Source organism: Canis lupus, chromosome 10, assembly GCF_011100685.1.
Source record: "Canis lupus familiaris isolate Mischka breed German Shepherd chromosome 10, alternate assembly UU_Cfam_GSD_1.0, whole genome shotgun sequence".
Taxonomy (NCBI): domain Eukaryota; kingdom Metazoa; phylum Chordata; class Mammalia; order Carnivora; family Canidae; genus Canis; species Canis lupus.
The window spans coordinates 27,785,487-27,807,203 of NC_049231.1; the positions used below are offsets into that span (position 1 = coordinate 27,785,487).

Here is a 21,717-nt window from a genome sequence, read left to right on the forward strand (position 1 = left end):
CGTCGTGAGGCCGGAAGTCCAGCCCCGCTCGGGCCTGCCGGGAAGCCGGAAGTCTACAGGAAGCCGCCAGCCATAGGAGACCGCCACGTCGAGAAGGGCGGAGACGACGAATACCTGACTTCTCCTTCCTTCTTCAATTAGAGGCTTTACGAGGAAGGGCGACTCTATAGTGCTTGCGCCAACTCAGAAATAAGGCTGAACCGCTTCGGCATAATAAAGACGGGGCAAAGTTAAGAGACCCTAGAAACGAAGCCACACCAAAGATGGCTGACAGCCTCCTCGGGCGATTTCTCGCGAGAAATAAAATTCGGGTGTCGGGGGCCTGAGGTTGGATTCAGGTCTAAGCAGTTTGCCTGCGGCAAGAAACTTCAAATGATCGGCCTCAGAAGACTAAACGTACCGGTGTAAAAGTTGAGACTTGGTCCCATGCAGCGAGAGGTCATTGAAAAAAGGCGCCTGCCAACTTTGGACACTGAGGCTGGAGCAGGCAGCGTGAAGCCAGCTGTGGTTTGGGGCTCGCCCCTGCAGCATCCACTCTGGCTGAGGTCAGTTTTCAAAACGGACGTTGGGAGGCCTCGAGCTAGGGATCGGGTTATAAAACCAGCCGACACCGGCAGGTGGGTTCAGGGCCTCAGTATGGTCAGCTGCGCATCCGCAACGCCTAATAGAAATCTAGATTCCGGGGGATCCCTGGGTGGCTTAGCGGTTCAGCGCCTGCTTTCGGCCCAGGGCGTGGTCCTGGAGAGCCGGGATCGAGTCCGGAGTCGGGCTCCCTGCGTGGAGCCTGCTTCACTGTGAGCCTGTGTCTCTGCCTCTCTCTCTCTCTCTCTCATGAATGAATAAATAAAATCTTAAAAAAAAAAAAAAAAAAAGAAATGTAGATTCCAGTCCCAGCTCTGCTGCTGAGTTGCTGTGTGACTTGAAGCATGGCTCTCTCACCTTAGGTGAGCCTCCGCTTGCTCTTGTCAAAACAGCTCTTCCTGTTTTTCCCTGTGAGGTACACTCCGCCTTTGGTCTTTCGGTTTCACATTTACCTGGTGTGGATTACCGAATGCAGTCCTCCCAGGTATCTGCAAGGCCGGTTCTGTCACCCTCAGTTCTCTGAGATCCTGTTTAGGATTGGGGTACCCTGCCCCGCCCCCCCTCGTGCCGCGTTTTTGCTTTGCTTTTTTACACCGGAAACTAATCTGACACCGTTAACTACTGAAATTTAAAATACAATAAAAATAATAAGTAATGAATGTTGGTCTAACATGCTAGAGGAACGACTAAATTATTTTTTCATTCTCATTATGGAAAATGATATGAAATTGTTGTCCTCTAAAGAGGCGATCAAAGCATTATTCGGCCTAAAAAAATATTATGGAGGTGTTTAAGAAACTTAACAAATATGTTTGTTTTCCAGATTTAATGACGCTTCTCTTGTCAGCTTTTGGAAGTTACAAATTGCAATATGTGATGGGCTGATTTCTCCCACAATTTGTGTTGTGATTTCTTGTTCTAAATAAATATTCTCTCTCCTACCTGGTTTTGTTTTTGTAATTTCTAATTCTTTTATTCTTCAGGTAAGTTTCAGTCAACAAAAACTTGGATCCCTTGTTTATAACCACCTGAGTGTCTATATATATATGTATTTATAATTTGTATATTCATGTATATATTCATGTACATATGTGTATTTGTTATTTTCTATCTCTTCCAGGATTTACACTCTAACAGAGAATAGTTGGTAAAGGTTTTGAAAGGACCTTCCTCACTGGCTACTCTTGCTCATTTTCTTTTGTTGATCCTCCTCAGCTCTCCAATCACTAATTAGCGGACTGCCTCTTCTCCCTGGGCTTGGTCTCTTTCTCTGTCTTCACCCTCTGGGTGGCTTGTCTGGTCCAGTAGGTTTAAATATCACTCATATGGGACGCCTGGGTGGCTCAGCAGGTTGAGTGTCTGCCTATGGCTCAGGTCATGATCCTGGAGTCCCAGGATCAAGTCCCACATTGGGCTCCCTGAGTGGAGCTTGCTTCTCTCTGCCTGTGTCTCTGCCTCTCTCTTTCTCTCTCTCTCTCTCTGTCTCTCATGAATAAACTAAAATCATAAATAAATAAATATCACTTATATGCTGTTGACTCCCCACATTTATGTCTCCACTCCATCCCAGAAGTGGGCTCATTGGCCCATGTAAATACCTGCATGTCTGAAGGCACTTCAAACTTAACACATCTCTATGGAGCTTCTGATTTTCTGTCTCAAACTTGTTCCTTCCACAGTATTCCCCATCTTAATTAAGGGCAACTTCAACTTGTTCAGTTGAATTGAACCACCCTTGACTTGACTCTCATGCCACACCTTTCAGTACATCTGCATTTTGCTGGCTCCTCCTTCAAAATATTCCCTCTCAAATGTTACCACCTTGTTTCCATCATTCTTGTCCAAACCAATATCATCTCACTGGTAGTGTAATACTACCTCACCCTTCCTGCTTGCAATTCTCAATCCATATTTGGAGAACTGCATTTGAAATGAAATTTAGACCATCACTTGGCAGCATCTTAAGCCCACTAAGAAATGCAACTTTGAGGGGCACCTGGCTGGCATCTGCCTTCGGCTCAAGGCCTGATCCCGTGGTCCTGGGATTGAGTCCAGCCTCGGGCTCCCCGAATGGAGCCTGCTTCTCCCTCTGCCTGTGTCTCTGCGTCTCTCCGTGTCTCTCATAAATAAATAAATAAATAAATAAATAAATAAATAAATAAATAAATAAATAAATAAATAAAATATCTTAGAAATGCAACTTTGAAAAAATAAATAAAGGAATAAAGAATTGCAACCTGACCTGAAAGCAGCCAGAACCCCATTACAGACTATGAAATGTCTGATCACATGGTGTTTGATTTTGAAAGGGTCCCTTGTTAATGGAAAAGCAGTACCTCAAAGGCAAAGAAACTGTGGACAGACCAAAGCCCCTGGGATAATTCTAGCTGGGGGAGCCATCAAGAGGATTCAGCAGCTGAAAAGCCTTCCTACTTCTCTTGATCTTCTTTTGCCTGGGATCTGAGGCAGGAAACTCTGACTCAGAAAAGCCATTAGTTATATTTTACCATCTGCCTGGTCTCTTCAGCTGGGTTCATTCCAAGCTCCACTTCCCAAGAACTCTGCGTCTCTCCATAGCTCACTTACTGTCCTGCTTATTTGGGTCTCTTGAGCATGGTCTCACAAACCCCTGCTACCCCTCATTTACTGCGGTGGGAGGTGGACCTTGGGAGAGCAGGAGCTCAGTCTCTACAAGTCAGAAATAGAGGCTCCTTAAGGGATCATCTGGTACAAGGAGTCAACTAGACAAAAACAAAGAATGGGCGCCTGGGTGGCTCAGTCTGTTAGGGCGTCTGCCTTCAGCTCGGGTCACGATCCCAGGGTCCTGGGATCAAGTCCCGCATTGGGCTCCCTGCTCAGTGGGAAGTCTGCTTCTCCCTCTACCTCTGTATTCTCTCTCCCTCTCTCTCAAATATATAAATAAATCTAAAAAAAAAAAAATCAAAAAACAACAGTGAAGTAGCAGGCTATTTCCTGACCTGCTAAATTCTATCTTCTCTTTCACCATGGACATCAAGACTATTGTTCTTGCCCACTGTTCACAACACACAAGTTGAACTAAGTAAATTTAAGGATCAAATTGGCTTTATTCAACAATTCATGTAGCCCATCTAGTGATAGAAAAGAGCTCCATTCACCTGGGTGGCTCCGCAGTTGAGTGTCTGCCATTGGCTCAGGGCATGATCCTGGGGTCTGGTATCAAGCCCTGCATCAGGCTCCTTGTGGGGAGCCTGCTTCTGCCTGTCTCTGCCTCTCTCTGTGTCTCTCATGAATAAATAAATAAATAAAATCTTAAAACAAGAGCTCCACTGAGCTGTAGGCAAGGAAAGGTTTTATTTTTATATTTTTTAAAGATTTTATTTATTTACTCATTAGAGACACAGAGGCAGAGACACAGGCAGAGGGAGAAGCAGGCTCCACGCAGGGAGCCCGACTCAGGACTCCATCCCAGGTGTCCAGGATCGGGCCCTGGACTGAAAGTGGCACTGACCACTGAGCAACCCGGGCTGCCCAAGGAAAGGTTTTAAAAGGCAGAAAGGATGGAGGGGGGGTGATGCTTGGGTGGCTCAGATGGTTAAGCATCTGACTCTTGATTTCGGTTCAGGTCATTATCTTGGGGCCTGGGATTGAGCCCTGCATTGGCTCCCCACTGGGGATTTTGCTTGAGGATTCTCTCTCTCCCTCTGCCCTTCCCCCAATTGTGCTTGTGCACATTCTCTCAAATCTTTTTTAAAAATCTGTTTAAAAAATAAAAGGCAGAAAGGGGGCAGAAAAAGGAAAGTATTTGCAAAGAATGTACACTTGCAGGCAAGATCTGCTTCCTAAGACGAATGGAAAGGCTCTATCTGGCAAATTATCTCACTAGTGCTGCCCATGTAACTCCATGGTGACCGGTTAAAGGCTACATTCCAGGTGGTGAGAGAGAGGTAGACCGGGTGGGTTTGAAGCTGCAATTAGGTTAGGTATTAAGTCGTGGTTTACAGCTGTGGGGCTTAGCGCAAGTGACTCTCTTTGGGGCCTGCTGTCTCTATTTTATTGTTTTTTTTAATATTTTATTTATTTATTCACAGACACACAGCTAGAGAGAGAGGCAGAGACACAGGCAGAGGGAGAAGCAGGCTCCATGCAGGGAGCCTGATGTGGGACTCAATCCCGGGTCTCCAGGACCACGCCCTGGGCTGCAGGCGTTGCTAAACCGCTGCGCCACCCGGGCTGCCCGCTGTCTCTATTTTAATACCACAAATAAATAATCACTTTTAAAAAAAATATTTTATTTATTTATTCATGAGACACACACACAAACACACACAGAGACGCACAGACACAGACAGTGGGAGAAGGAGGCTCCAGGCAGGGAGCCAGACATGGGACTCGATCCCGGGGTCTCAAGGATCACACCCTGGGCTGAAGGCGGCGCTAAACTGCTGAGCCACCCGGGCTGCCCTAAATAATAACTTTTTAAAAAGATTTATTTATTTATTTCAGAGAGAAAGAGCATGAGTGAGAGGGAGGGGCAGAGGGAGAGGGAGAGAGAATCCCCAAGCCGACTTTGACATGGGGCTTGATCCCAGGACCCTGAGATCACAACATGAGCTGAAATCAAGAGTCAGACCTTTAACAAACTGAGCCACCCAGGTACCTCAATAATTATTTTCTTTTCTGAAAACACAGGGCCCTTTCTAGCCTAAAAGAGCAACTCTCTAATTGTTTATATATATATATATAACATTGTCATGTTCTCTATCTTGACTGGGGTGGTTGTTAACCTAAGTATATACATTTGTCAAAAATCATCAACCTTGCGCACTTCAAATGTGGGAATTTTACTATAGGTAATTCATATCTCAATAAATGTGATTTTTAAATTATAATTAACAATAACATAACAAATAACCAAAACAATTTTGGAACTTACACAATGACAAAAGATTAATACCCTTAAGAAATTAAAGATACAATTCTCATACAATAAAGAGGAAGGTTATTTATTTGCTAATGAAGGAACCAACAATATGACAGAGCTGGTTTGGAAAGAATTTGAAGAGTTAAAGAATACACTTGGGTGGCTCAGTGGTTGAGTGCCTTTGGCTCAGGTGGTCTCCCGGGGTCCTGGGATTGAGTCCCACATCGGGCTCCCTAGGGGGAGCCTGCTTCTCCCTCTGCCTATGTCTCTGCCTCTGTGTGTCTCTCATGAATAAATAAGTAAAATCTTAAAAATATGTATAAAAAAGGAATACTGAATTATAATTGCTAATCATACTTCATGCCCTATGGGATAATAAAACTATAATCTTTGGGATTATTTTCTTCATCAGACGTGCAAAAATTATTGCATCTTATCAGTTTCCTACAAGCTAACTTCTAACTTTACAGAGTTGGAAAACGTCACTGGATGCTAATCAATTGCTGTCAAAGTTAGATTTCCCTAGAGAGTCAGATGGCTCTTATGTGGGTTTACAAGCAATTCTCTAGCATGCTATTAAAAAGGCATGCAATCACCATATGACATATTTTCAGATACTAGATCATTTCCCTCCACATTCGTTGCTGTTATTCCACATTTAATGAAGACAAGAAATATATTAATTTCCTATTAGCTCTGCCTAAGAAAAACAACAGCAGAAGTATGGCAATAAATGGCAACTGCCTATAAGGCTCAGGAGGGAGTGGTGGGGACTGTGGCAAACCACAATACTATATCCCATCTAAAGGGGAGAGTTGTCTGCAGGCACCCATGTGCCATGTGGGAGGGCTGGTCCTGTGTTGCTATATCTCCCGTTTTTAAAAGAATCTGAAGATTTGGGCAGCCCCAGTGGCCCAGGGCATGATCTTGGAGACCTGGGATTGAGTCCCACGTCAGGCTCCTTGCATGGAGCCTGCTTCTCTCTCTGCCTGTGTCTCTCACGAATAAATAAATAAAATCTTAAAAAAAGAAAAAGAAAAAGAATCTGGAGATTTTTTTTTTAATGTTCATAAAAGTTCTCCATTTTTAAATGTTGGCATTCAGTTCAGATTGCTCTAAAATACTGTGCAGGCCAACGTAATGAGAGAAAAATGAAAGGAAAGTCCTACTGAATCTGGAACTGAGCCGGTGTCAATATCTGACCTAGAATAATACCTTCCTACAGGAAGACAAGACTGAGGCCTAAAGAAAGGAAACACTTAACTCCAAATCAGGAGGTGAGTTTGGTCCAGACGGGACTTAGAGCCCAAGTCCTGGATTCCCAGGTGGAAGCTTTTCCCACAAGGCAAGCATTATAGGCATTTTCTTTGTCTCCCACCAAGTACTCCATATTTTATTTGCTGATTAGCTGAATAAAAAGGACTAGTATGAATGATTGTCAAGTTCAAGGTCAAGTTCATAGGTCATAGGTCAAGTTCAAGCCAGTGTGATGGGCCTAATGTTGCATAGGATCTGCATGGGCCATAGCTTGCATCCTATCCTTATTTATAAATTTTTTTAAATTTATTTATGATAGTCACACACACACAGAGAGAGAGAGAGAGAGGCAGAGACACAGGCAGAGGGAGAAGCAGGCTCCATGCACCGGGAGCCCCACGTGGGATTCGATCCCGGGTCTCCAGGACCGCGCCCTGGGCCAAAGGCAGGCGCTAAACCGCTGCGCCACCCAGGGATCCCCTATCCTTATTTATTATAATAATGGCAATAGTTACCATTTTTTGAGCACTAACTCTGGGCCAAGCTCTGTGCTTTACTCACAGCATATCACTTAGTCTTGTGATAACCACATGATATAGGTCCTACTAATACCTCCACTGAGGCTCAGAAAGGTAAAGTCATTGCTTGAAGCCATAGCCCCACATTCTTAAGCCTCTAAAGTTGATGGTTTTAACCACTGGGGTATACTATCCTTTCTCATTCAGTCAGTCAATGGGTCAGTCAGCCAAATAGTTACAATGCAGTGGTGCCCATTGCTGAGCCAGGCATTTTGGGGAATACAGCTCAAGTTCCAGTCTAAAGCCTTTAGCATAACTTGATTCACATTCAACACACATCCCATTCTTCTAATCCAAAATAACAAGTGGTTCCTGAAACACACTGGAAGGTTGGGCTATATAATTAATACGCCAACAAAGTTGGTTTTTAAAATGGGAAGTAACAATTAACTCCAAATGTTTAGAGAGTCTGTTCAAATGAAAAGATTGTGACATGTACACATATTTAGTTGACCAGATTGCTCGAAGACCGGACCCACTAGTAGGCGGAAGACAACGGCTGACTGCTAGAATAACGGGTTTGCACTTTAACCTGGGTAGGCAGATCCTACAGACACAAAAAGAATTGTACCTTAGCCAGCATATGCACCTTGAATTCTACAAAGAGAGGCTGGAGGGATGAAGACAACTTTGGAGGTTATTACACGGAATGAATAATAAAGTTATTTCCAGATACATTCAGCAGGAGTAAGGTATAAACACCCAGATGTCCCTTAAGCTTTCTGGAACTAGGTTCCCAGCAGGCTCTTCATTAAAGAAAACAGTATGGTGGAAAGAGAGGACTTTGAGGGGCTCAAATCCCAGTTCTTTCTAATCCTGTACATGGGTTCATATAACATCTCCAGACCTCAATTTCCTGATGAGCAAAGTGGGTATAATAACATCTACCTGCTAAGGTTCTTGTGAGGGAGAAATCATATAAAATACATCAAGCAGTTGGTAAGCGATGCGTGTTCGGTGTTCATTTCTTTCCTCGGTTTCCTTGTAACCACAAGGGGAGTAGGCATACGTGGGGCAGAGATCAAATAAAACAGCGCTTTTCTCCACACAGTATCACGAGAAACCTCACGGTGGTGTTCCGAGAGCACCGCAAATTCTGAAGGTGTTTTTCAACTGTCAGGGGAAAGATTACATTTTTAGTGGGTTGAGGGAGAAGGAAGAACTTTCGCCTGGACCCAGGCCGTGGTCCGGGGCGCGCGGCATCCGCACGCAAGTCGCTGGTGTCCGGCGTCCGCTCCTCCCGCTCCTCGTCCAGCGTATGGACGTCCTGCTGGGCGGCCGGGTGGTGAGAGGGGTCGCGGGGCCGGTCCGCCGCGCGGAGCCCCTGCGTGTCCCGTGGGCTGTGCGCATCACCGCGGGCGGCGCGGGCGGCGGGGCTGAGCCTGCGCCCTGGACACACGGTTCCTGGCTCGGTGACCGGCTCGCCGACTGCGGCGTCGCTGTGGGGCAGTCACGTTGAATTAAAATTCTTCGTAAGTCAGTGACTGGAACCCTCACCAAAGGGATCGTTCCGCTTCAGAAGCTATTACTCCCCCCTTTGCGGAAGAGCCCCAAACGTTGACACATTCTTACTTTCTTACACTACGCACTTCCACCGGGAAGACCCCCCTCTTTCGTTCGCGATTTAAAATGTAGCCCTGTTTATCCCTGGAGGGCGGCTTCTTCGCTTTCCTCAGTGATTGGCTGCAGCTCCCCTGAGGTGATTGGTTAAAGCATCTGCCCGTTATCTTTCGGGAAGTTGGTGAGAGTTTAAAAAAAAAAAAAAAGAGAGAGAGAGAGAGAGAGAGAGAAAAAAAGTGTCCTAAACTCAGCTGTTTTATTGGCTCCGGTGGCGACGTACGGTGAGGGCGTGGGCGGTTAATATTTGCGATTGGTTGTTCTGTCCGTCAATTACGCCGCCGGAAACCAATTCTCTCGCCCGAACCACGCCCGATTGGCTGTTGGCGGCGGGAGCCCGCCCCCTCCCGGTTGCCGTGGTTGCGGGCCCGGCCCGCCCGCTCGCCCGCTGACAGCGAGGCTTAGGGCGGAGGAAGCGGGTCGGTTGGTCGGCCCGGAACGAGGCTCCCGCGGCCAGGCCCGCGCAGAGCCGTTGCCATGGCAGCCGCCGACGGGGGCGCGGACGACGAGCCGCGCTCGGGCCGCTCGAGCTCGGACGGCGAGTGCGCCGTGGCGCCGGAGCCGCTGACGGGCCGCGAGGGCCTCTTCTCCTTCGCAGACTTCGGGTCGGCGCTGGGCGGCGGCGCGGGCCTCTCGGGCCGGGCGTCCGGCGGGGCGCAGTCCCCGCTGCGCTACCTCCACGTCCTGTGGCAGCAGGACGCGGAGCCCCGCGACGAGCTGCGCCGTAAGATCCCCGCCGGGCGGCTGAGGCGCGCCAGGCCCCACCGGCGGCTCGGGCCCACGGGCAAGGAGGTGCACGGTGAGCAGCGCGGCGGGACCGCGGCGGGACCCCGGGGGCCCCGACTGCCGCGGCCGCTCGCGACCGGGTCCGCGGACGGCTGAGCTCCGGGCCCGCGCCGACCGCGAGCACCGAGGACCGCGAACCTGGAGGGGACGGCCTTTAAGCGCTCGGGGATTCCTGAACAGAAACTTTTCAGGACTCCAGGCGTTTCTTAGTAGATTAAAAAAAGAAGGGCGGGGGGGGGGGTGTTGGGGCGAACGCTTTTAGCGTCAAAGAGGGGGGGAGGCCGGAGCCTGTGGCCAAGCTCCGGCAACTCCTTTAACTGCACGGACTGGGATTGGACTCCTCTACCTCGAAGCCTTAGGCAAACTATAGAAACTTCCAGCCTTAGTTTTTCCGTGTGTAAACCACTACAATACTTGCTTTACGGGGATGTTGCCGGAGTTAAGTCAGGGGGTGAATCAGTACAGGTTATCCTGCTTTGGTGGTGTGCCAAACACTGTTGGGCCGGCATGTGTTCATTTCCAGTCCTCACAGTAACTCAGTGAGATCCAGATACTGTTCCCATTATATGGAAGAGGAAACTGAGGCTCGGAGAGATTGCCTTGCTCCAACCCCCGGTAGCTAGAAAGTGGCTGTGCTGGCATCAACCCACATGGGCCAGGTCAAACTCCTGCTCGTGTGTGGGCTCTATTGTCTTTTACATTTGGGGATGACGCGGAAACCAATGCCTTGAAAGATTTAAGAATGGAAATGTTAGTGTCCCTTCTAGGACTATCTGTGATTCCACCCTTATCTAAGTCATGCTGTTAAGATTAAATGAAAATTTGAACGTGCTGTGTAAAGCATAAAGGGCTATACAGAAGTAAGGAATCATTAAATGTATCTGCTTGCAATTTTGACCATCCCTCCGATGACAAAGGCATTGTTCTCTAATACAGAGGTAGCGTCCTTATAGGAGAAAAGCGTTTCTGCTTCGGAATTACCAAATTTAACTCAGTTATTTGGGAATGGCCTCTTTTGGAGAATATAATTGCAACAACTTGGGGCTGTCAGGATAGGGCTCAACCTTTTTTTTTTTTTTTTTTTTTTTTTCCCAGATGATAAACCTGAGGCCCAGGAGGTTTAACTAACTTGCTCAAGGTCACCCAGCTACTTTAAGTGCCAGAGCCAAGATCTGGCTCCAAAGACCTTGAAGGATTTGCTACAGAAAGTGGCTTTTTGCACTGTGTAGCTGTGATACATTTCAAGTTTTTCTTGTTCCCAGGGTAGCGTCTCTTGTATCCTGGTGCCTTTCCTTCCCTTTAGATGTTCTTGTGGGTGAATGGTGGATCAACTAGGAAGCCATCCACTCTCTGCTTCATCATGACTGTTTTATTTATTTTTTTAGATTTTATTTATTTATTCATGAGAGACACACAGAGAGAGAGGCAGGGACACAGGCAGAGGGAGAAGCAGGCTCCCTGCGGGGAGCCCCATATGGGACTCCATCCCAGGACCTGGGGATCACGTCCTGAGCTGAAAGAAGACACTCAACCACTGAGCCACCCAGGTGCTCCTGTTTTATTTTGTTTTTAACTGGAGCTCTCTTGCTCTCTTCACAGCTCTGAAGAGGCTGAGGGACTCAGCCAATGCCAATGACGTGGAAACAGGTGAGTGTGCAAAGCAGGTCTGGCCCCACCGGCTGGTTAGGAAAAGAAAAGAAAAATCCAGGCAACCAATTCCTGGGAAGACAGTGCTTGAATTCAGTATGCCAGCTCACACCCTGGACTAGGCTCACTATATATATCATGTAACTGTATTCATCTTACAAGAGATAAGTCTGGCTTATTTTTTTTTAAGATTTATTTATTTATTCATGAGAGACACAGAGAGAGAGGCAGAGACATAGGCAGAGGGAGAAGCAGGCTCCTTGCAGGGAGCCCAATGTGGGACTTGATCCCTGATCCTGGGATCAGGCTCTGAGCCAAAGGCAGGCGCTAAACCACTGAGCCACCCAGGTGTCCCATTAGTCTTGCTCAGATGCTCACTCTTCCCATGCTTCCCTGTCACTCTGAACTTCCTGATGTCATAGTGTTTTTCAGTCTGTGGGCTCCCTGATGTGGGGACCATGTCTGCTTTTGTATCTCTGGCACCGAGCAGCAGGGTAGGAGCTTTTTAGAAGTTTTGGTTAATGGGAACGAACAGTCAACTTTAACTGCCAGAAGAGCCACCACCCGAACAGAACCACCACCTTCAATGCTCACTGAGGCTTTGCAGTAGTTGGGTCAATGGTTCTCAAACTTGTTTAGTTGACGGAACACCCAAATGGAATGAGAGGGGCTCCTAGCAGGACACCACCCTGGTTTTTTTTTGTGTGCATGGTTGCTCTCCAGTGTCCATTGGCTGATGGGAGTAGCAGCATCAGAGGTACAAGGACAAGTCCTAGGGGAAAGCTTCTCATCATATCCATATATTAGTTTTCTATGTCTGCTGCAACAAATTACCACAAACATGCTGGTTTAAAACAACCCAAATTTCTTTTTGAAGAATTTGTATTATTTTTTTAATAGCACAGATTTCTTTTTTTTTTAATTTAAAAAAAAATTTTTTTTAAATTTATGATAGAGAGAGAGAGAGAGAGAGGCAGAGACATAGGCAGAGGGAGAAGCAGGCTCCATGCACCGGGAGCCCGACGTGGAATTCGATCCCGGGTCTCCAGGATCGCGCCCTGGGCCAAAGGCAGGCGCCAAACCGCTGCGCCACCCAGGGATCCCTAATAGCACAGATTTCTTAGCACATAATTTTGGAGGTCAGAAATCCAACACAGGTCTCACCATGCTGAACGTCAGGTGTCAGCCAGGCTGCATTTCTTTCTGGAAGCTCTAGGGGAGACTCTGTTTCCCTGCCTTCTCTAGTTTCTAGGGGTTACCCACATTCCTTGGCTCATAGTCTTCTCCCTCCATCTTCAGAGTCAGCAACAATGGACTGAGTCCTCACACCGCTGTCTCTCTGGCTCACACAGCAGGGAAAGGGACTATGATTTAAGTACTTATGCGATTAGTGTGATTATCCTAAATAATCCAGAATAATCTTCCTAGTTCAGGTGCCTAACCTTATTCACATCTGCAAAGTCTTCTTTGCTGCATAAGGTAACCTATTCAATAAACTGAGGATTAGGGCATGGACATCTTGGGGGCTGTGATCCTACCTGCCTCAAGTGGCCATCATTCTGTTTTGGTGGTGCTGTGCTGTGGTCAACAGAGAAGTTGTGAGCATCGCTTGAGGGCCATGGGATCAGAGAGCCCATTTACAGCCAGCACAGACAGGAAGTCGTTTACCTCAGGGGGCTGGGTGTTAAACTGTGGGCCTCAAGATGGTTCCCTTACCCCTGGTGTAGCATGGTGAGCAGGCCTGGCAGCTGGAGGGCTAACTCTTTTCACTTTGGTCTTTTTTCCATGAACTTTAACATTTTCGAATATTTGAGCAGCAACCTAGATAGCTTTTTTTTTTTTTTTCAAGGAAAAACGATAAGTGTTCTCTTTTTAATACCTCTTGTGTGTGGCCAGAGATTGTTTGAATTATACTTCCCTTGCACAGAAAGCCTAGTTCATCTTGAATCAAGTACTCACATGGTGGTTTCAGTGTTTTGATAGAAATACTGTAATGTTCCAGTCAGAGTCTCTAACACACCCACGTTCATATCTAAATGGCTGTCAGAATGATCAGGCTTTTGCTGACGGTGACCTTGGCTGTAGGGTTAGCCTCTTTACTCCTTTTCTGTTATGGTTTGCATTTCCTTTTCCTTTGTTACACATTTGTTGGGGTTTTGGTGTGTTCAGCAATTATAGTGGACATAAAACTGATGTTTTGCTATTGTTAAATCATAATATATTTTCATATATATGAAAATCATACACACTTAAAATGTTTGGAAGATGAGAGAAATATGCAAGAAAAACATCCATAATCAGCAAAGGAACTAATTTCTGTATATATATTGGTGACTATCCTTATCCTTTTTCCTATACAGAGAAATTTTCTTTATGGACTTGCAAACTGTGCCGGATACACAATTTTGTAGCCCATATAACTTTTCATAGTCTTTGTAACCATTCGTTTTTTTTCAAAATGGAAACCTCTTTTTTTCCTTACTTACAGAATAAATACATGACTATATGACTTTTTGAAGCTTATAAGGTAAAAAGCAGAAATCATCTCATAATTCCATTCTCCAGTTATAATCACAATTTGTAATGGTTGCCCACTGTCTTCAGAGGAACAAAGTGAGAGTTAGTCATATATTTGCAGAATGATTTTTCTTTTTGGGGTGGGGGAGGGACAGAAGAAGAGGGAGAGAGAGAATCTTAAGCAGGTTGCATGCTCAGCACAGAGCCCGATACAAGACTCGATCTCAGGGACCTTAGATCATGACTTGAGTCGAAATCAAGAGTCAGACGCTTAACCCACTTAACCTGCTTCACCCACCGAGCCCAAGTTTTTCACTGTTAAGATAATTAACCAGGTGTATGGGGTTATCCCATCAAAAGATATGCATATTTCGATGACTTCTGCCAGATGCTGCTTCTAGTGCTTTCCAATAAGACTGTAACTGTACAAATCATGAAAGAGAACTGACTCTTAGTTTTATCTTATCTCTTTGGTATGGTTGTCTTTTGGTGAATGTCCTGAGCTGACTGGAAACTCTTCTTTCTCTTCGACTCTCATAAACCTTTTCCTATCACCTTCATTCATTTCTTCAATTAGTCAATAATGTTCATGGAGCTGAACAAATTCGATCATGGTCCTAGGTATTATTTTTTTTAAGATTTTATTTATTTATTCATGAGAGACAGAGAGAGAGAGAGAGAGGCAGAGACACAGGCAGAGGGAGAAGCAGGCTCCTTGCAGGGAGCCTGACGTGGGACTCGATCCTGGGACTCCAGGATCACACCCTGGGCTGAAGGCAGGCGCCAAATTGGTGAGCCACCCAGGTCCTAGGTATTAAGTAAGATAAAACCAAAAAATCTACAATATAATTGGAGAGAAAGAAAGTGATAGCATTTCTGAAACAAAACCTCCAGAAAAACCAAAGTTATGTATTTCTTGTAAGTTCTGGAGCCGGAGAAGCCAGAGAAGCCTGGGTTTACATCACAGCTTTGCCTCCTGGTAGCTGGGTGAGTGTACCACTCTACAGACCAGGACTCTTCTCCTGGTTTGCTAAATGGACACGACACCTGGCCGGGTTGTCGAGGGGCATAGCAGACAGGTGCCTGGTGCCAGGTAGCTGCTCGGCGTACAGCTCCCATGCTTTAAAATGGCACAGCTTGGGATCCCTGGGTGGTGCAGTGGTTTGGCGCCTGCCTTTGGCCCGGGGCGCGATCCTGGAGACCCGGGATCGAATTCCACATCGGGCTCCCGATGCATGGAGCCTGCTTCTCCCTCTGCCTATGTCTCTGCCTCTCTCTCTCTTTCTCTCTCTGTGACTATCAGAAAGAAAGAAAGAAGGAAGGAAGGAAGGAAGGAAGGAAGGAAGGAAGGAAGGAAGGAAGGAAGGAAAGAAAAGAAAAAGAAAGAAAGAAAGAAAGAAAGAAAGAAAGAAAGAAAGAAAGAAAGAAAGAAAGAAAGAAAGAGAAAGTAAGTCTTTAAAAAAAAAAAAAATGGCACAGCTTGTTAAAGTGAGAGTAGCAGGGTGAACAGGGCACTGAGGAGATGGATTGGTACCTGAGCCTGAGAAGAAAGAGGAGGGGATTCTGGGCTTTGTCTGGAGTCCTTGAGAGGTTTGCTACCAAAGACAAAAATGTTGGTTGCTCCAAAATGATATTTGGCATCAATTTCTACATTTCAGTTGGACATACACATGTGGCAGATAATGCCTCACAATTTATAATGGCTCCACATTTCGCAAAGAAGACATTTCACATCCATTATTCCCATCATAGCAGCTCTGGAGATTGGCAGGGCGATTATTCCCATTTGCTGGTGAATCGGGACCCAAATTCAGGCTTTCCTGCCCCCAACCCAGCTCTTTCCACTGGCCCATGCTGTGGGCAACATCCTCCTTTCTTCCTTACTCAGCTTAGCCTGGGACTTCGCGTGCATGGCCCCAGGCCTGTGCTCTGGGCCACTAAAGGGCTGCCTCCCAGGAGCAAAGGCCCAACAGCTCAGGCCACTGTGTCCAACCAAAATGGGAGTGTATCCAAATGGATATGGGGCCAAAGTCAGCCAGGGATTTTTGTGATTCTAGAATTCCTGGCTCTGGGGGCCAAGATCCTTCTATGATCTATCCCTAGACACAGAGCCAGAGCAGCCAGATTTGGTGGTCCTCAGTTCTGCCCTCAGGAGGACAAGTCCCTTGTCTTGGCATCCCCTGTGAGGCCAGCACCCAGGCGTGACTCGGTCTCCCCTGCCTCATGGATGCCTTACCTGGAAGCTTGCCCAGAAGCACCCCGAGCATCTTTCTTTTCAAGTCCAGGGACTGCCGCTTAGCTAACACTGTCTCTGTCCCCCTGTTATCTGTGTCTTGGTGGTGTCAGTGCAGCAGCTTCTGGAAGATGGCGCGGATCCCTGTGCAGCTGATGACAAGGGCCGCACAGCTCTGCACTTTGCCTCCTGCAATGGCAATGACCAGATCGGTGAGTCCTGGTCAAGGGGGAGGGAGCGGGGCTGGCCAAGCAGCATCTGTCCAGAGGTGCAGGGGGGGAGACCTGCTGTCTGCACAGCCAGGGTGGGGGCCAGTCTTTCAAGACATTTAGGCAACATTTACTTAGTGCCAAGGGCAGCAGCAGGACAATCCCTTCTCTCCCTTTTTAAAGTCCTTTTTTGCATGTGGTATAATGTATAAACAGCTTTCTGTATGTGTCCACTGGTGTTATCACCATCCAGATCAAGTTAAAGAATATTTCCAGGAAAAAAAAAAAAGAATATTTCCAGGGGCACCTGGCTGGCTCAGTTGGTAGAGCATGTGATTTGATCTCAGGGTCATGAGTTCAAGCCCATGAAAAGAAATAGTTTCAGCATCCCAGCAGCCTACCTGATGCCCCATCTAGTCTTTAACCCTTTGTAGACCTTGTTCACCATAGATTTGTTTTCCTGGTTTTGAATGTCACATAAATGGAAGCATAGAGTATGTACTCTTTTGTACTGTCTTTCACTCAAACTTACATCCTTGAGATTCATCCCTGAATGTTGTTGTATCGGGAGCCTTCCCTTTCTTATTGCTGGTTGGTATTTCATCGTGTGATGTCCCACAGTTCATCCATTTTACTGTTGATGGATGTCTGTGTTGTTTGTAGGTTTGGGCTATTATGGATAAAGCTGCTATGAACATTCTTGTACATGTGACTTGGTGGATATAAGCGTTGTAACTGTGTTAGATTAAAATGCAGGAGTGGGGTTGCTGACTTGCTAGGGTACACGTACACTTAGCTTTAGTATGTAGTTCCACACGATTTCCCACCATGTGGCCCAATATACACTCCCTCAGCAGTGTAAGAGTTCCACATTTTTCCACATCCTTGCTGATGCTTGGTATTCTCTTTTTAATTTTAGCCATTCTGGTGTGGTGGCGTCTCACTGTGGTCTGATTTGCATTTCTCTGGTGGCCAATAATGTTGTGCACGTGCTCATGTATATATTGGCCATTCTCGTATCCTCTTTTGTGTTCAAGTCTTTTGTCTGTGTTTTAAATCAAGCTGCCTGTTTTTTTTTTTTTCTTATTGATGTGTAGAAATTCTTTGTATATTCTGAATACAAATCATTTGTCAAATATAAATGACTTAACTTTTCTGATCTTATCTTTTGTTCTCTGAGTGGTATCTTTTGATGAATGTAAGTTCTTAATTTGAATGAATCCAATGTATCAATCTTTTCTTTTTTATGGTTAACATTTCTGTGACCTGTTTAAGATATCTTTGCCTATCCTGAGGTCATGAAGATGATGTCTCATTTTCTTCTATGAGCCTGACTTAGAGCTTTCACATTTAGGTCCATGATACCTCTCACATTAGTTTCTGTATATGGCGTGGGCCTTAGCCTGGGCTCGTCATATGCATTAGTCTGCTAATGATGGGCCCTGGCAATACCACAGCCCACCCTTGAGGTGGCACAGAGACTCTCAGGGAGGAAGGTGCTCAGCATCAGCTTTTGGCCTAATTCCCACTTTGGCACGTGGCTATGGAAAGAGCAGGAAGCCTCCTTGAAAGCCTTTACAAGCAGCCACCACTGTTGAAAGAGCTTTCTTTTTTTTGAAAGAGCTTTCTTTAACCCTTAAAATCCCAGTCCTTTCCAACCTGCATAGGCCAGAAGGCTCTCCCAGAATCCTCAGTCCCTGTCCCTGAGACTCCTGCACATGAACCCTGTAAGTGAACGAATAAATGAACAAATGAATGAACGAAACAATATAGAGAACTGTGTCTGCTTTCAGTGTCCCACACTTTGATTTGAGGAAGCCTCTTTAGTTAGGTTAGGGGTGGGGGCTTGGGTCCAGTCCTTTGAAGTCCTCCAACAACTCTTCGTGGGTTTTCCTGTTTCCAGTACAGCTGCTCCTGGACCATGGGGCTGATCCCAACCAGCGAGATGGGCTGGGGAACACGCCACTGCACCTGGGTGAGTGCCTGAGAAGCTGCCAGGACACCATTCTCCGCAGCACAGACAGGCTCCTTGGATGGCAAGCCTAGGGTCCTGCAAGCTCCCAGCAGGATCTCCTATCAGCCAGGGAGAGCCCGGGCCCCCTGGGGCCTCACTCCCCTTGGTCTGTGTCTCCTGGAATTCTCCTTTGGTCAACCACATGGTCGTGCCCTGAGCATAGCTGTTTTAGTAACCTAAACACCTCAGCAGAGCTTGTTCCTGCCTGTGGCTGACCCACACTGTGGCTCACAGGCAGGTCCCGTCTCCAAGCCTCAGTCTCCCTAGCTGTACAGGGAGGGAGATGGATTGGACCTGCCCCATGGCTGTCTTGGTGATGCCATCTCTGGAAGTGTGACCTAGAGCGGGCACACTTGGGAGTCTCATTCCCCTCCCCCAGCAGGCACACAGGGCCAAGCCTTGGTGTCCTGGACTCTCAAGTCCCTATTCTTCTTCCTCAGCGGCCTGCACCAACCACGTCCCTGTCATCACTACACTGCTACGAGGAGGTATGTGCTCCCTTCCCCTGCGCCCCCCTTTCCTGCCCTCACCCTCCACAGTACTTACTCCACCTGCCCCTTCAGGGGCCCGTGTGGACGCCCTGGACCGAGCTGGCCGCACGCCCCTGCACCTGGCCAAGTCAAAGCTGAACATCCTGCAGGAAGGCCACTCCCAGTGCCTGGAGGCTGTGCGGCTGGAGGTGAAGCAGGTGAGTGTCCCTCATGCTGAGCCCACAGCTGCAAACAAGCACAGGGCAGGTGCTGCCCTAGCCACAGACACACCTGCCTCCAGCACTAGGGCTCCTGGTTGCTTCCCGCCAACCCCGTTTGGCACCTGCTCCACCCCCAGCTCTCTCTGGGCCTCCTGGCTAGAACCCCCAGCAGCTGAGCCCAGCCCCTTGTTCCAGATCATCCAGATGCTGAGGGAATACCTGGAGCGCCTGGGGCGGCACGAGCAGCGGGAGCGGCTGGATGATCTCTGTACCCGCCTCCAGATGACGAGCACCAAAGAGCAGGTGAGCTGCAGCTGCAGGGCTAGGCCCAGGGCCTGGCAGGAGCCTCAGGCCAGTGCCTCTCTGCTGTGACACAGTCACTCCTAGTGGAGAGAGGCCGCGGTCGTGGGGTTATAGCGCACTGTAGACCTCAAAGCCTCTGTCTACTTCCTTTGAAGCTACTTGTGGCCTTCTCTCTGGGGCCGTCTGAGACCACCTGGAGTCAAGGATTATCTGTTGCGTAGTCCCCACAGTGAGGCCACCACGTGCCCTGGGAGGAGAGACAACCCTACCTTCCATGTCTCTGGCACTGGGGTGGAGATCTGGGGGCTGAGACCCCTGGGCCTGGTGTGGCACCTGTGACGGAGCCTTGGTTTGGTCCTACAGGTGGATGAAGTGACCGACCTCCTGGCCAGCTTCACGTCCCTCAGCTTGCAGATGCAGAACATGGAGAAGAGGTAGCAAGAGAGGCTCCCTGCCTTCCCTGCTCTGCCACTGCCCCACCCTTGCCCCCCACTGCTCTCTCATTACAAAAAAAAAAAGCCCAATGCCTGGGACTTCGGAGCCGCACCTCTCTGGTGAGGCCCTTGCCCCCAGATGCTGCCGGGGCAGAGATGCCCTCTCACTGACTTCAGACCCACTCCCAGCCGCGGCCTGTCTCATCTTCATGGGCTGGGACCACAGCTCCAGCTTCCTCCTCTGCTCCCACAGCACCACAGCCACATCTCAGCTCTGGCCAACATGCACTGTCCTAGCAGGCCTCACTTGTCTTGTGGCCTCCTTGGCACCCTCGGCAGGTCCCAGACCTTTCTCTGTGTCTCTTCCTGGCCAGGGGCTCTTTACAGCCAGCAGGGTATGGGCTTTGGGCAGTCATCCTCGGGGGCTTCTTGGCTGGCCCTGCACCCCTCACCAGCACTTAGATTTAGACTTGTCACCTGATGTTCAAGGAGACATTGCAGTGAGTTTCTCTTGGTTGGAAGGGAGGGTCGGTGAGGCCTAGACCTTAGAAATACAAGGTTAGGAAGGATCTCGCGGAACCCAAAGCCTTTCTCTCCCTGGCGCTAAAACACCCGGAGGGCCTTGTGGTCCATTCTGCAGCCTAACTGTAGTAGGCTGAATAGTGTCCCCCACCCCCCCGATGTCCATGTTCTTATCCCATGAACCTGGGAACATTACTCTATCGGGCAAAGGGGACTTTGCAGATGTAATTACATTAATGATTTTTGGACAAGGTGACTCCTGGAATAACCCCGTGGGCTTCATGTAATCCTGGGGATTCCTTCCTTATGGGAGGAAGGCAGGAGGTCAGAGAGGAAGTAGGAGATATAGTGGGAAGGGGTCAGAGCTGTGGAATGCAGGCCGGCGCCCACAGAGGCTAGAAAAGGCAACAAATGGATTCTCCCTTCAGAGCTTCCTGAGGGAACCAGCCCTGCTGACACTTTGACTTTAGCCCAGATCTTAGAATTCTGACTGCCAGAACTATAAGAGAATAAATACGTGTTGTTTTAAGCCGCTGGGTCTGTGGACATTTGTTGCAGCAGCGACAGGAAACTAACGGAGTCATGGAGGTGCAGAGCTTACTGTAAAGGACGCAGCCCACTGCTGCCCCTGCAGGGGCAGACTCTTCCCTCCTTGTGGGCAGTGGACACACCAAAGGCAGGGCCTGGCCTGGCCCTCTCCCAGGCGGTGACTACAGTGTACACACAGACTCTCCCCAGGTCACTGTCCAGTCCTCCCTGGACGCTGTCCAGTCCCACCACTGCCATCTGAGCACACAGGAATCCTGGCTACTTTGCAAGGGGAGCTTGTCCCCCAAAGCCCAGCTTGATCAGATGGGAACTGAACCCATGGAGCCCAGCTGCTCCCCAGACCCTGAAGACAAAAGGGCCGCTGTGGGTCAGAGATACGGGAGCGGGGCGGGGGTGGGGGGGGCTGCCTTTAGCACCCTGTGAAGGGAGTAGACCCACCAGGTCAGCAGGGTTGGCAGCAGGGTTGGGGGGGGGAGTGTGTTGCCAGCCCCAAGACTTGGGAGAGAGGGGGGCGGAGGAAGCAGTCAGGTTTCCACAGAGCCCAAGATGCTGCTGCAGAGAAGTGACTGACTATCTTGTCTACATGGTGGAATGGGGGTTGGAGCACCGTGGGGGAGGGAGGGACTCCTAGGGGGAAGGGTGTCACAAGGGGGTGGGGGGCGCTCTGGGGGAGGGGTTGAGGAGGGAGGTGCTCCTGTGAGGGAGGGGTAGGCTGAGGGGGGATCCGTGAGGTAGGGGTGGGCTGAAGGGAGGGGTGCCATTAGGGCGGGCGGGAGTGGGGGGAAGTACAGAGGTGGGGCGGCTTTTCTCACTCTGAGGAAGCCTGCTTCCCTCAAGTCCAGGAGCACGTTTGAGTTTGCCCTCTCCAGGGGCTC

At 48.4% G+C, this 21,717-nt stretch overlaps 1 protein-coding gene and 2 long non-coding RNA genes across 7 annotated transcripts; 2 read left to right on the plus strand and 1 right to left on the minus strand.

Annotated features, from left to right (window-relative positions):
* Positions 1-18: 18 nt before the first annotated feature.
* LOC111097654 lies at positions 19-1,523 on the plus strand. Its single transcript, XR_005365601.1, has 2 exons — positions 19-545; positions 1,406-1,523. It is a non-coding gene; the product is annotated as an uncharacterized LOC111097654 (long non-coding RNA).
* A 6,120-nt stretch (positions 1,524-7,643) lies between these two features.
* On the minus strand, positions 7,644-9,327 carry LOC111097655. The gene is made up of 2 exons (XR_005365602.1): positions 8,209-9,327; positions 7,644-7,867 (listed from the first exon to the last, which is right to left on the minus strand). It is a non-coding gene; the product is annotated as an uncharacterized LOC111097655 (long non-coding RNA).
* Positions 9,328-9,349: 22 nt separating this feature from the next.
* Positions 9,350-20,822, plus strand: ANKRD54 (ankyrin repeat domain 54). Of its 5 annotated transcripts, none has more exons than XM_038550629.1 (8): positions 9,350-9,736; positions 11,323-11,370; positions 16,234-16,332; positions 18,233-18,304; positions 18,784-18,831; positions 18,907-19,031; positions 19,230-19,337; positions 19,701-20,822. In XM_038550629.1, exons 1-8 carry the CDS (start codon positions 9,415-9,417, stop codon positions 19,773-19,775), a joined length of 897 nt encoding a protein of 298 aa, XP_038406557.1. In that variant the 5' UTR covers positions 9,350-9,414; the 3' UTR covers positions 19,776-20,822. The 5 variants fall into 5 exon arrangements, with proteins under 5 accessions (XP_038406557.1, XP_038406561.1, XP_038406556.1 ...); XM_038550633.1 differs by having other exon boundaries at positions 9,354-9,736; positions 16,239-16,332; XM_038550628.1 differs by having other exon boundaries at positions 9,362-9,736; positions 18,784-19,031.
* The last annotated feature ends 895 nt before the right edge of the window (positions 20,823-21,717 follow it).